This window comes from Astatotilapia calliptera, chromosome 17, assembly GCF_964374335.1.
Source record: "Astatotilapia calliptera chromosome 17, fAstCal68.1, whole genome shotgun sequence".
In the NCBI taxonomy this organism is placed as follows: Eukaryota; Metazoa; Chordata; class Actinopteri; order Cichliformes; family Cichlidae; genus Astatotilapia; species Astatotilapia calliptera.
This window is the reverse complement of record NC_137438.1, coordinates 36,415,910-36,430,153: the sequence shown is the minus strand read 5'-3', so window position 1 is coordinate 36,430,153 and position 14,244 is coordinate 36,415,910. Positions and strand designations below refer to the sequence as shown.

The following is a 14,244-nucleotide window of genomic DNA, read 5'->3' as shown; positions in this document are numbered from 1 at the left end:
GACCTTGCATATGTGGGGCATCCACACTTTCCCCCACATTCACTGCAGCTCAGGTGCTGTTATAATATTATGGATGTGCCAATCACGCGTATGATCGTCGTTTTAATCTCAGTTTGCTCAAAATAACGACAACTAGTTCATGTTTTGGACAGTGTAGTCACATTGCAGGTTCTTGTGCATCTTCTGACCTCTGCATGACCTCATTTTGTGCACCATATTTCCCCAGTCATACAGGAAGCTGTTTGCACTTCACTGACTGTTAGATTTGTGTTGTGCTGTCATTTTTTCCCCCGCCTGCTCATTTCTTTATGTGTACTATAAGACACACGCTCCCTGTCATTCTTCATTTCCATTTGCTGTGCAAATGTACAAACCATTCATATGCAACACAAACCCCAGGAAACAATGCCGCTGTTGTGTTGTACATTATCATTGTTGTTATTATTAAATCCTTTATTTGAACAGTCTCACTGATATTGCAATCTCTTTTTCCAGCTATATATCAAAACTGCACTTTATGAGTGATCACAAATCAAGAACAACGTTGAAATATCCCAGAGACTGCTTTGTTTTCCTCAATTATAGCGAAGTATTTAAATCCAGTTTTTTCAAGTTCGGCATGAATAACACGCACAGCTCAAGTTAAAGTGTCCTGTGACCCGATATTCTAAGCACCGTCTTTAAATTTGATTAAGGAGCAGAGGCAAGCAGGAAGTCTTTGCAGCAGGGCCTTGTAAATAAACATGATAGAGAGGACCCCCCCACTTTTCCATACACGATGCCACAGCGAGTAAGAAAAGAATCGCCTGTAATAAATCGTGATGGACCGTGACACACAGAATCGAGGCTTCCAGGTGGATAAGAAGCATGCATACAAACAATATCACAGTAATCAAGTGCAGACAAAACAGTGGATTGTACACTGACCTTACGACCTGCGAATGAGAAACAGGATTCGTTTCTGTATAAAAACCCATGAAAGGCCCTTTATGCTGTTTCACTTTTCTAAAATACCCCTGCGATCTTTCAAAGCCCAGCAGGTGCCCATCACTGCAGGAACCTGGGCAAGTGTGGTAGTGGGAACGCAGACGGGTCCCATGACTTTGTCAAGGTCCTCGTTGATCTCTGTCTACACTGCCCCAAACCAAAACTTCTGTTTCCTGAAGATTTCTCAAACTGATGGATCCATCAGGAGAAACTTGGAGTTCACCATCTAGTTCAACATGCATACTGGAGGAGCTGGGGATCAAACCACTGACATTCTGATTGGTAGGTGCCCCATTCAGGGCAGGGATAGCTCAGTAGGTAGAGTGGTGGCCCCATGATTGGAAGATCGGGGGTTCAAATCCACTGAACGGCTACCCTGAGGCACCCCTGAGCAAGATGCCGTCCCTACACACTGCTCCCCGGCGCCCAATTGCTGCCCACTGCTTCACTGAGTGAATGGGTTAAATGCAGGGAGGAATTTCCCCACAGGGATCAATAAAGTATACATTATTATTATTCTACCACCTGAGCCACAGCCCCATCCAGTGATCAGAGAATCCCATTTTCCTGAAAAATTACACTTAAATTTAGTTTACAGGCTCCTTGTGTGTAGAGTAAACATTGTATTTTTCCTACTGTCTTCTTACGGAACGTCCTTATATCAACATGTGGGCCTTTTTTCCTTCTTTTTCCAGTGACAGATGTAAACAGGCAAAAGGGAGAGATGCGGGTCAGATAACATGCAAGTGCATGAAAACTGTGTGAACGCTGGAGGAGTGAAGGAAAAGAGAAAAGAAAGATGAAAAGAAATTATTTTGTCAAAAATCCCCTTTCATCTCCGTCAGTGTTGCAGAAAGCGCACGGACAGAGCTGAACCTATTTTCTTAAACTTCACAGGGTGCCACTTTCTCTCTAAACTCCTCTCTGTTTTGTCTTGCTTTCTTTCCGTACCTTCCTCCCCTCTCTTTCTGACCCTCTCTCATCCTGAAAGTGGAGTGAAAGCCATTTATTTCACATCAGACCCGCTTTATGACTGCAGCCGCTTTGCATTCATGCTGGATGGTCTGCCTAAAAGGCTTTCTGACAAGGCCATGAATACGCTTAGTGGCTTCTCACTCCTTGTTTCTCTCTGCTTGGCTGGACAGTGATGCTGATATTAGCTGAACTCTGACGCAAAGTCCCGATCACCCTACTCATACTCGTCTCCTGTTCTGTGCCGCAAGTAAAGCGGCAAAGACAGCCTAGAGATGCAGCATGTCATCATTTTTCGTTGCCATTATCACATTCAGACATCTGCGATTCCTGGACGGTGGTTAACGAGACTTCCTTTTCTTTTCCTTACACAGCTGTGACAAGTGAGTGTGTAATATAAAACAAGCTTTAAACAGCAATGCTAGCTTATCAAGCTCAAATAGCCAGGGCTAACATGCTCTCTGAAACATACTTCTATGTCAACATCTACTTACTACGATGATCGTAGCATGTGTGTGTGTATATATATGGACCTGTATGTACCCGTACCTCCTTAACAGACGGGCAAACAAACTAACCCCCCAGAAAAAATGTGCAAACTCCATCACACACACACAGCAGTTATTAATGTCTCTATGTTTTTAAAATTTCCCTTATGTTCCATTCAATGTGTGTTGCCCGTATGCAACACACTCGAATTTAGTTCGAGTTATCATTAAACACAGAATTTAAAACATTCTGTGTAATCATGTAAAACAAACCAGTTGCTTGATTTGCAAACATTAAAAGGGAGGGAAATGTTGAAAACTGCTAAATAAACATCATGTATCATTTCATTAATAATTAAAACGAAGTGAAAATTCTGTTTGTTTTGTACCTTTACTTTGTAAAGGTGATTGAATGATCCGTGAATAAAAACGGAGCGGCATTAGTTGCACAGTCATTCAAACTGAATTCCCCAGCTCATGGAATAATAATGGCCATCTTATTAGTACCATATATTCAATGTTTTTAATGATAATTATTTTTTTAAATTAAGACACTGTGGTACTCTTGGTAATAGTGGTATTTGATTATAATTGATAGTTGCTGATTGTTTGGAAAAGTTTCTGATTGACAAATAAATATTCATTAGTTACATTGTTTGTTGTTGAAAACAGAAACAAAGAGCGACTTCTCCATTTGGGAAATTGGGACAATCGAGCATCGCGCTACCGTTTGCTAATTAGACCCAGACAAATCGGAGGTAATAGATAAACAGAACCAAACTGTGTCCCATTGCTAATATCTTGCTTTTGACTCTCAGCGTTTGGATTATAGCATTCAGGGGAAATCCTCAGCAGTCAAAGTCATTTTAATTCCTACATTCAGCAGCATTGCCAGTGAAGGCTGGTAATTTTATGTCGTGCATGCACATTTCTCTGAGTCATCTAGATGCTAAAATATTTAATTGGGACTGGAGACACGCTTCGTGTCACTCGGAGCAGCAAAATCTTTCCCTTTGCTTGATAATTTCACTGTAACAGCACCCGCCTCTGCGCTCTGCTCTGAATACCATTTTCTTTACTTTATCATCATCGAAATGTTTGCCTTTCTGTGCCGCTGTATAATGTCAACTTTAAAACTGGAAATCTATCAAATCATCGAATCAAACCACATCACAGGTAATATTTTACCTTTGTGATTTAAATATCAGGGCACAACTGAAAAGGAAAATCTGACATTTAGAAATCGCCTCACGATGCCGGCTTGGGCTAAAAACACTGGAAATTCACACTTTTACCAAGGAAGCCGGTGCAGATAAAATTACTTGAGATCCCTCTGAATGGGATAAACTTCCTGTGGTCCTTCCTGAGGTAATTATTACTAATCACTAGACTACCCCTGGTAATACTTGTGCTATCCTGTGAGGGCATTAGTCTGGTATGAGCCTGCTCTCCCATACAGTGTATCCCTGATGCAGCGATTACCGGTGCCTCTCTGGACTAGGGTGGAGGTTATTTATGATACGTGGGAAGGCATAAGGGCTAAGGCATTTGAACTAAAGTGAACCAGAGTTGAGAAATTGAGCAGAGTCAGCAAAGGGAGGTGCTAGCACAGCAAGTGGGCAAACTCTTCCTTCTGCTTACTCGATTACAGGCTCAACACACTCAATCCATCTGTGCACAGACTGGAAAGTCATCATGTTGAACTCGATGCTGTGCGTAGTGTTTAACACGATGATTGACAGAGGACTGCTTCACTGTTATCTGAAGATTCCTTCTGTTATCCCTGCTGGATCCGAATTGCAGTCTTTTCCATTCAGTAAGATTACGCACAGCATGCCCCGCGCTTTACATTTATCGACAGTTTAGGCATATTAGGGGAAAAGCATCTTAACTGCTGCATGCCTATTCGGTAATAGCAAGTGCATTGAGATTTGATTGCACACAGCGCAGCTGCGTACGCCCACCTGATCGTCTTTGTTGGTGTGTCGAAGAAGGTGTTTGAAGAAGTCCAGGCGGGAGCAGTTCCTCACCAGGATCAGGTCTGCATTGCCGTCAGCGAGGTGGGCGAAGGGTGACAGGCCTTTTGGACTTCGAGGACAAGCGCAGCTCATGTTGGCTGCGTTAATGGCAATAAACTTTCCATGGATCTCATTCCAGTCACTGCTGTCATCTGAAACCAACATCAACACATTTAGGTTTACAAGTAAGAACAGACTAGATGAGGTGAAGTCATTCATACACAGATGTTACTCCTCAAGCTGCAGTTCCTCTGATGGCCACTTGAGGCTGGCTCCAAAGGTGAGTCAATCCACACAGACTGATGTTAAAGTGCACGACTTTAGCTATAAAAAGAACGTCTTTGCAGCCCGTTTACATACACTTTTCCCCTTCTTAACATCTTTAAGGCAGTGTATTTTTTTTTTTAAATGACCCACCTGTTTGGATTTAGTTTGGGTGTAGCCACTTTGACCGTCACGTGTGTCAACAGAAGATAAAACTGTTTCAGCAGTCTGTTGCTCAGCGCTGACTAAAAGATATGTGCGTCTGCGAAGTGCACCTATACAGTTTATGGTTGCAGTTTGCAAGCCAACTTGGAAGTCAGCAAATATGGTGCTTTATATAAGTGTGTTAGGTGTTACATGCAGTCTGATTGCAAAACTGTGGGCACAAAGCAGCTTAAGCTGCAAATTGTTCTGTGACACTTGCAAAGTAAACTTACATGTAAACACTATTAAATTGTGCGATTACTGTTGATTTGCATTACCTGTAATGCAAAACAACCATAATTACCCTTTTGTGATCGTAAGAGGCACGCAACCCAAACAGTACTTTTCACTTTAAACACACCTTTGCAGAAGAGTTCAGTTTCATATCAATGCAGCAGAGAGATATACTGCCTTTAACTCAGAGTTACGTGAACTTTACGCATGGCAGTCTTCTCCAATGAAGTTTGGACACCTAAGCATAAATTCGTCCAAATTTCCAGAATTACTCCTGGAATTACTTTGGTAGAGCGTGCAGGAGATGGGCCACTTCTCCTCTCCAGCTCCTCACCTGACACACCTGCTCCATTTCCACACAAGCGCAACTGGACATCAAATAGGTTTACACACTAGGAAGCTGGCATTTGTTGTGTTTGAAAAGAATCTTTGCTACCAAGGTCAACAGTGAGTTCAGCGAGTTTCATTCAGTTGCACATTTCTAACTTTTGATTGCTGGATGTCAGCATCTTTCTCCTTAAAACCTTTAAAAACTTGACTTGGTTTCCAGTATTCCATATGAGGTTGCCAAATGTGTAGTAATCCATTGCACTGCTGAACCACACTACAGAGCTCCAAAGCTGCCGGTGCTGTATGCTCCAAATAACCACACTCACTTTTATTTAAGTGCACTCCACTTGGAATTAAATGTGTCATGTTGATGGAGGGAAATGGTGAGTTAGCAGCAAAAAACTAAAAAAATCAAGTGGTGGTGAATGAGAAAAAAAAAATACTTTTTTCACAACCCCGCCTCAAGCGGTCGAAGGTAATCTTTTAAAAGTGTGAGGTTATCAGTTTGCTTTTGTCCATTTGTGCTTTTGCTTAACTTCTTCTGCTGTCTCTGCAATATTCAAACTCCTCCATGTGACATTGAGACTCTTAAACAAGCAAACCTTGAGCTGAAGAGATTTTAAGTTCACTGGAACTTTACCTGCAATTCGGCTGCAGCTCTGCCACATTTGCAAAAAACGCCACATTTAATTTCGTTTTGGAGAATTCTGAAAACCTCAAGCTATGTACTTGTACAACTGAGATAAGAGATGGAAAAAAAACCCTCATTGAGCTTGTCCAGAAGGGTCCATTATCAAGCTGAAATGAATAATCAGTGCACCATCAGGTATGTGGGTTTGAAATATTTTCTGCATTTTGCTAAGTCTTTATGAGTCCTGGGGTTAAGCTCCAAGCTTGTCACAGAGCAATAGTGATGCTGATGAGGGTCCATTAAGATCCAGATGTCTTGGCAGCCGTTCTCAGTGCAGCTACCCCGCTGACTGAGCCAAGATAGAAACTTCCCCGCCGACACCAATCTACCAAGGCTGCGAGTCTTCCGCTACGAAACGCAATTAAGCACGACGAGGTAAGGGTCAACAAAAGAAAGAGGAAGTCGTACAAAGGTGGAAGGCTGATGGGTTAACCGCGAGTTTGCTCGTTATGATTAAATGGCACGCGTGGCCTCCCATACCGCGAATGACAGACGCGATGGTTGCACTTCACAAATCACCACTCTGTTCCTCCGAGATTAGTGGCTGTTTACTTGTGCGATGGCGTATCAAAGACACAGTGCTATCACCCACGGGACCGCCGGTGTCTGTCACCAGGGTGATAGTCGCTGCAGCAAGCTGGAAAAAAGTGATCACAGACATCCAAATTAGCATCTGACTGCTCCGCGAGCACCTCAGAGGGAAAATTATGTGATCTCGGAAAGCAAAACGATTCATTACCCACCCCCCCAACACACACAGACACACACACACGTTGCAAAAGCAAACTTACAGAGGTGATAACGCGAACCAATGATAACAAGCCCACCGAGGCTACTTTAAAACAACAGTATTCTAATTGGAAAGCAGTGATGTAAAAGTTAAAGAACAACAACAAGACATCCAACGGTGGACTGTAGGCTCTGCGTTTGGAGAATGTTTCCAAATGAGTGTTTGCTTTTGCAGGAGAGGCTGGCTCATTTGCAGTGAGGGAGTGTGTCGTGCCTCATTGATTTAGCAGTTGTCTGAGATTTCCCTCACCAGTGAAGAAGACAGGAAGAAGAAAAAAAAAAAAGCACAAAACAAACAGCAGCAGTGGCGTGAGGCAAAAGCCCCTGTCAGTGCTGGCAGAGCCAAATTTTGTTCTGATTAGTGGAAACTGGTCACACGGCCCGCACAGATACACAAACAGGTTGCGCTTGCTTTTATATTTAAAACAGGCGAAAAATTAAAAAAAATATAAACACAAACACTCCAGAGGAGCCCTGAGTGCCAGATAGCCAAGAGAAGATACTGCTGAATTTAACATCCTGACACTAATTAGAGAACACACACACGCACAGATCATCTGCAGCTCAGAGTACACACTAACACACACTAACACACACTAACACAGGAGTCAGTATTTCATCTGGCTCCAGAGGGCTTCTGCTGCGGTGTCGCGGTTTTGAGAGGGTTGGGGGTAATAAAGTGTGTGTGTACGTGTGCAAATGGTCAGAGGGAGAGCAGGAGGTGGCTGTCGTCCTCGGTCCTGTGCAGACAGAAAGAGTCCGACTGGGAACATGTAACCTCGCAAAGTAGGCGCGAGGGCTGGTTGCTGGAGATTCGGTAAATCAATAGGTTAAAAAGGAAAAAAAAAAAGAAAAAAAGAAGGCGGCTCCGGGGGGGGCATAACAGGGGAGCTATGCACTGTCACTAAAAATCACTTTACGTTTTCTCATCAATAACTCATCAAGAATCTCATCAAGAATTTTGCCGTGCTGCGGGAGAGAAAGAGGAAGAAGAAAAAGGAGAAGAAAAAAAATCAACCCAACAGAAAACCCAGGAGCGAAATGTTGCGAGGGAGAAGATGATGCGGTTATTTACACTCAGTCCACCTCAGGTACTTAATCTTTCGCAGAAAAAGAGAGAAAAATGCAAATCTTCCCCTGTTTTATGTGTACGACTTCAAGGGAAAAGACAGCCAGCGTGGGATTGTCTCCTCTCCTCTTTTCCCCCTTCTTCTCCTGTCTCTATTCTTAAAACTCCAGCCTGTAAAAATACTCATTTTCACATGTATCAGAAGCCTGGCAATGGTTTCAAACTAGACAAACAAGCAGATAACGAGGTAGAGAAATGAGAAATGCACTTTTTCCTGTGTGATTAAGGCGGTACATTTCTAGTAATAAACCCGAACCCGTACCTTTGCCTGGCTTTTCCTTCTCCTCCGACACGTCGCTGTGCGTGTCTTTTGATGAGCGGTTGTGCTGACAGATGCTGCACCTGAAATATCAGCGACACTTTGATTAAAACATCAGTCTCCCTGCTGACATTCCAAACTTTAACAAGCCTAAATGATGCATTTGATAGGAATGCATTCGGTCCATCTGAAACCCGGCTCGGCTTATAAGTCTAAAGCCTTTTGTAGCTCGGTCATGTCACATTTTATGCTACAATAAGTTGTCGAGTTACACAGTGATGGCACTTTTTGGAAAAGGATGAAACTTTCCTGAAAACCCGAAATAAAGCGATAGCTTTTCATTTACCCGGATCGACACTGCAGCTTGTCCCTCGGATTCCCCACGTCGTCCTCGGCGGGGAGGAAAGAGACTGTGCCCTCGTAGTAGTTGTGGCTCAGAAAGGTTTTCACACCTGGAAAGGAGACACAGTCAGTGTGAGTGCAGAATCCAAATGTGCCGTGTGTTTTATTTTGTTGTGCTTAATTTCAACCTGAACTCTTTTTTTTTTTTTTTAAGGTTTTACTAGAAAAACAAACAAACAAAACACAACACATCAGCTTTCACTTTTTAGGCAAGTATGTAACCCCCTACCCTGCAGAACCACTTTATTGATCACTGTTGATTACTGCATAAAAGTTTGATTTTTAAAAACCAAAAAAAAACCAAAACCTTTCTAGCTTATTGCATTCATATTATTTATTAATTGCACAACTCTCTTGCACAATGTCACTTTCTTCTGTAACTTCATTTTGATTTTCTGTAGTTGTATTTGTAAAGTTTTTGCACTCCCTCACAGCATAAGGCACTCACAGTGCTCCTGTGGCACTTTTATTTTAACTATGCTGTTTATTTATTGTAGGCTGCACTACCTTTTATTCTTTATCCTGCTGCTGCAATACAATTATTTCCCTTGTGGGTTCAGTTGTCTACCTATACTAACTACCTGTCCATCCATTCATCCACCCATCGGTCTCTTATTGCATCACCATATCAAATGCTGGCACTGTGTCCGAGCAAATATGCAAAGGGTGTTGTTTGGTCTTTGCTGCTATCGCATGCAGAGTTGTGTCAATATTTAGAGTTTATTATATACTCCTCCTACAAATGATCATAACTGCCAAATTGTGACACCTGTAAGGATGCTGTGTTAAACGTGAACACAATAAAGGTGTTATTGTTATTTTTAAACAGGGCTAAACCTAAGTGATTTAACTTTGGTCAAGTTTTCCATTTGGGAACACGTCTAGACAGCTTCCAGTGTGGATGCTATCTTAGCCTCCTTCTGTCCACTTGCGCTGTGCGCTGTGCGATTTTACGATAATCCTCAAATGGCAAAAGAGCAAACATCAAGCTGTCTTTCAAATTGACTTGAATTTTGCTTGGAGGATCATTGTTGGTGAGAGCCGGGCCTACAGCTACATCTAAGCACTTTTCTGCAGTTCACAGTGGAATGGTCCACAGTTTCCAAGCCCAACGGTAGCCCGAACCACTTCCATGTGAGTCCTTCCACTCCTTGAAATTGAAAATCAATGACCATTCTGACACACAGCACACATCACAGGCACCAAGTACACTGGGACATAACATGACTAGAGAACATTTTGATCACACCTCATTTTTTTGTGCATACCTGCAACCAGGAAGTGTAAATTAAAGTAAAAAGATGAGTTTAAATTTATGGATTTCTATTTTGGATAAGTGGAGCTCAATTTTTGTGGATGAAAATTGCTTATTTCTATTCAGCTGGCTCTAGTTTAGTTTCCTATCTGTCATCATAGCGTTGAAGCCTAGACCAAAAAAAACAATAATAATAAAAATAATAATAATAGTAACAATAACAATAATATGTAGAGGTTTCTGCAGACCATCTCATCTAATCATGGTGTTAGGAAAACTGTTGATCCTGCTGCTGATGTCTGGACCCTTTACAAAGCCAGCAAGCCCTGGGATGAACTCCAGGTTAAATCTTTTTTAAAACAATTCATTGTGAGATTGATAGCGTTTAAGAACAGTGAGCCAAGAGTTAAAAATAAAAGGTTAAATGATCTAGGCAGATTTTAGAAAACTGATGGCCCACATACCTGCCAGGTCGTATCTGGCAGGGCCAAGCCATCTGTTCCTCTCACTGTCTGAAAGCACATCTCCATAGAAGCCGTAGCCAAGCAATGAGACTGAGTATCTGAGAAAGACGTCATTGTGATGAACTGAACACACATCCATTGGCTGCGAATCACCTGTTGAGATAGTCAAACAAACAAAAAAACAAAACACAAAAAATAACATGAATATGAAACTAAAATTAGTCTAATCTTTCAAAGGTTGTTGGTTCTTGTAAGTTTTTCATATTCTTTCAGCAATTTCCACTCACCCACAACGATGTGTAAAGCAGAAGTAACTGGATCGTTGGTTCCCACTGTAGCAAAGCAGATACAGTCAGTAGACCCTGTTGGGTTACGGAAACAAAGATGCGCTCCGGTTAAAGAAATAAAAATGACATACTTCTTTAATTTACCAGAAGGTTGTATCCTCTCTTTGTTTGTCTGGGTTTTCAAAGATGTGGATACATCTAATCAGTGGCTCTGGAGTGTAGTGGTTTATACAATCAACTAATAAGTCAACGGTCCCTTTCCTGCTAATTATGCTTATATTTAATAATGAAAAAAGCACATCTTATTCTTTATGCTTTGTTTTTTGTTTTTTTTGTTGTTTTTTTTACGTGCCAGCATTGGTTTGGTTGTTTGATGCATCTTAGTCTACGTTCAAAAGCGCATCAAATCCGATTTTTTTGACCCTATGCGACCCATATCCGATCATGGTATGACAGTGTGAACGGCACAAATCCGATATTTTCAAATCCGATCTGGGTCACTTTTGTATGTGGTACTGAATCCGATACATATCCGATGTTTCAGAAAGCGACTGCTGTGTGAACGGTCATGTCGCATTAAATCCGTCTTTTACGTCACTGACACAAGACAGACGCCAATTATCAGCGCCTGAGAAGACATCGCGAACGCTTCCTGAACTTAAAGCAAAAATTGGGAAACATGAAGTCCGAAGTCTTTATATTAAGGGCCATCAGTCAAACAATATTGTTTGCTCTGGGTCTAAACAGAGCGCGTTGTGTGTGACGTCTTCTTTTGCACATGCGGGCCGCTTTGAGCGTTCACACTAGAGCGCGTTTACTGTCGCATTTTATTTGTAGTGTGAACGAGCAGACAAAAAAAAATCGGATTTGATCAAAAAATCGGAATTGAGCATTAAGACCTGCAGTGTGAACGTAGCCATAGTAACTGTCACCATGCCAGTGTCCGGCAGCCTCGCCTCTGTCAGTGCGCCCCAGGGTGGCTGTGGCTACAATGTAGCAGCCATCACCAGTGTGTGAATGTGTGTGTGAATGGGTGGATGACTGGATATGTAAAGCGCTTTGGGGTCCTTAGGGACTAGTAAAGCGCTATATAAATACAGGCCATTTACCATGTATTCACAGGTACATACTGAAAGGCCTTTTTCCTTTTAAATCCATGTCTTCCTCCTTAAGACAGGAAGTGGAGCAGATATGATATTTTCCTGTCTTCAACTCTCAGTAATTCTAAAGGTTGCAATATACACTCAGGATATGTGATGGGTACTCTGTCATGAACGCCTTCCAGCTAATCAGAAGAGACTGTGTAGCAGCTTAGCAGACACTGTTGGCACTTAAGTTTTCCAAGATGCTGATAGTGTGTGTAAAACATACTCTCATAAATTAAATCAGTCCTTACACATCATAAGCAGGGTCACGTCTCTCAAATCTTTGACCAAGGGAAGGGAATTTAGTTGAATAATTTCACTAGACGGAAGCAAGGAGACATCGTAGTCATAAAGTTAACTGATCGGATAGCTCCAGGCTCCAGGCTATCATCAGCTCTCTTCAAGCAACAAATGAGGGATAAGAGGCATCCCCGCTTTGTGAGAAATGTTGAGTTTGACATTAAATCTTTCAACTTGAGAGGTAATCAGCCAGTATCTCTCTTTCTGCACCACATGGTGTAATTTCAGACCTATCTGCCCTACTTTGATCATCCTCAAGTGGTAATATAGACCTACTGCCACTGATGAAAGACAGAGAGCGCGAGCAAGAGAGCAAAGAGAGGAGAGTGAAATCTAACCAGTGATGTTTTGAGCTGGCTCACAGAAGCGTGACAGGGAAGATCAGGCCTGTCATTCAGTAGCGGACACACAGATGAGTATGAAGATGAGCTCCCTCTCTTGCTTTTTCTGACTTTCTATGAATATCACTTATCTGGCCTTTGCTTCTTCCCCTCCGAGCTTCATAATCACATCCGAAACACTTTCCGATTGCTCCTGACAGCCCTGCACTGCCTGCTATTTTGCTGAGCATAAAAAAGGTGACATGTGCCATTTCAGTCTTCTAAAGCTACTCCGTAAAAGCCAGCTGACTTTGAATGAATATAACTGCTGCACACAGATCTTCAATGATGTTTAGTGCTCAGATCTTCAATGTTTTATTCCCCTTAAGTTGCTCAACCACAATAGCTTGCTGGCATATTCTGAGGAGAGAGCATAAACTGTCGCAAGGCAAATCCTCAGTGGAGATGCTCCATTTTTTATCTGTGTTTCCCCTAAAACTGTCTTGCCAGTAAAATCATCTCAGCAGTTAGATCATCTTTGTCTCTGGGAAAACAATGGACGCTAGATGCTTTTAAGAGCTGCTCCAAAAAGGATATTTTAGCTGTTTCAATCCTCAGTACATGAATATATTCATGGCTGCACTGGCAGTATCTTAAAAACAGCCTCAAACCAAAAAAAGCAGACCTTTGATTTAAAATATTTGGGTTTTTTTTAATCAAAATTGTCTAATTTGTGTTACCTGAAAATGTTTCCAGTAGCAAAGAAAACTAAATGAACAAATTAAGTGTTCAGTTGAGATAGATGCTGACACCTAACTGTAGTTAGTTCATACTACATTTAGCACAATAAAGCAGCAGTGTCCCATCAGGGCAAGCAAGGGAAGGACTGCTTGTCCAGTGAAATCTATAAATAGTCATCAGTTAAAACTCAAGTAAATTCAATCTCTATTCTTTCATCTCAAACAGTGTTCTGTCTCATAAGTTTGCCCCTTTTGCATCCACTGTTTAAATTACTGTCATGTTGTTGGGCTTTTGTCTCAGGAAGCAGGATTAACTCTGCTTAATTCGGATTTCACTTGAATCTGTATTATATGTACATTTCATGGGTGTGTCCACTACCTGGTGTTAAAGGGCTGGAGCTGAGCAGGCTGAGAGACCAGCAACTTTTTCTGGTTGTTCTGTTGCACATTAAGGATAAACATCTAGTCTGTGATGGGAGAATTATCTGAGACTAGCAAGACAAACTGCTCGTCTCTGGTCCCCGCTGAGATCAGTTATGATCTATGCATTTATTACAGTAACAAACAAGTTTCCTCTCGTTAACCACTGACATGTTTGATGTAGAGGATTTAGAAAACTTTTTTTTATTAATAGGCAGGTTGACCAGCTGCAGACTTCAAGTACACTTTTAGATTTAGTAACTCTGAAATCACTTAGTTGACTGAACGACAGTTAAGTGTAACCAGCTGTTTAACTAATTTTTCATTAATATTTTTAATCCTTCAGTAGATACTGACAGTTAACCATGTCACCCAATGCTCAAGGCTTTTTTTATTTAGCCGTTTTGTTATTTATACATTTCAATATACTTTAACAGCAGTTGTGTTTTTCTGGACTTATTACACATAACGTCCTTGGGGATTATTAAAGTATTCTGATTCTTATTAGAGATATGAGGTCCTCACATGAAGCCACTACAAACACTT

General features: G+C 41.7%; 1 protein-coding gene across 1 annotated transcript in view; it reads right to left on the bottom strand.

Moving 5' to 3' along the window:
- Positions 1-14,244, bottom strand: part of cerk (ceramide kinase) — a 53,688-nt gene that overhangs the window by 7,761 nt on the left and 31,683 nt on the right. The window contains exons 7-11 of the mRNA XM_026147524.2: positions 10,774-10,848; positions 10,487-10,639; positions 8,712-8,817; positions 8,369-8,448; positions 4,412-4,617 (exon numbers count right to left, since the gene is read on the bottom strand). Coding sequence (XP_026003309.2) covers positions 4,412-4,617; positions 8,369-8,448; positions 8,712-8,817; positions 10,487-10,639; positions 10,774-10,848 — 620 coding nt within the window. The remainder of the gene's footprint in view (positions 1-4,411; positions 4,618-8,368; positions 8,449-8,711; positions 8,818-10,486; positions 10,640-10,773; positions 10,849-14,244) is intronic.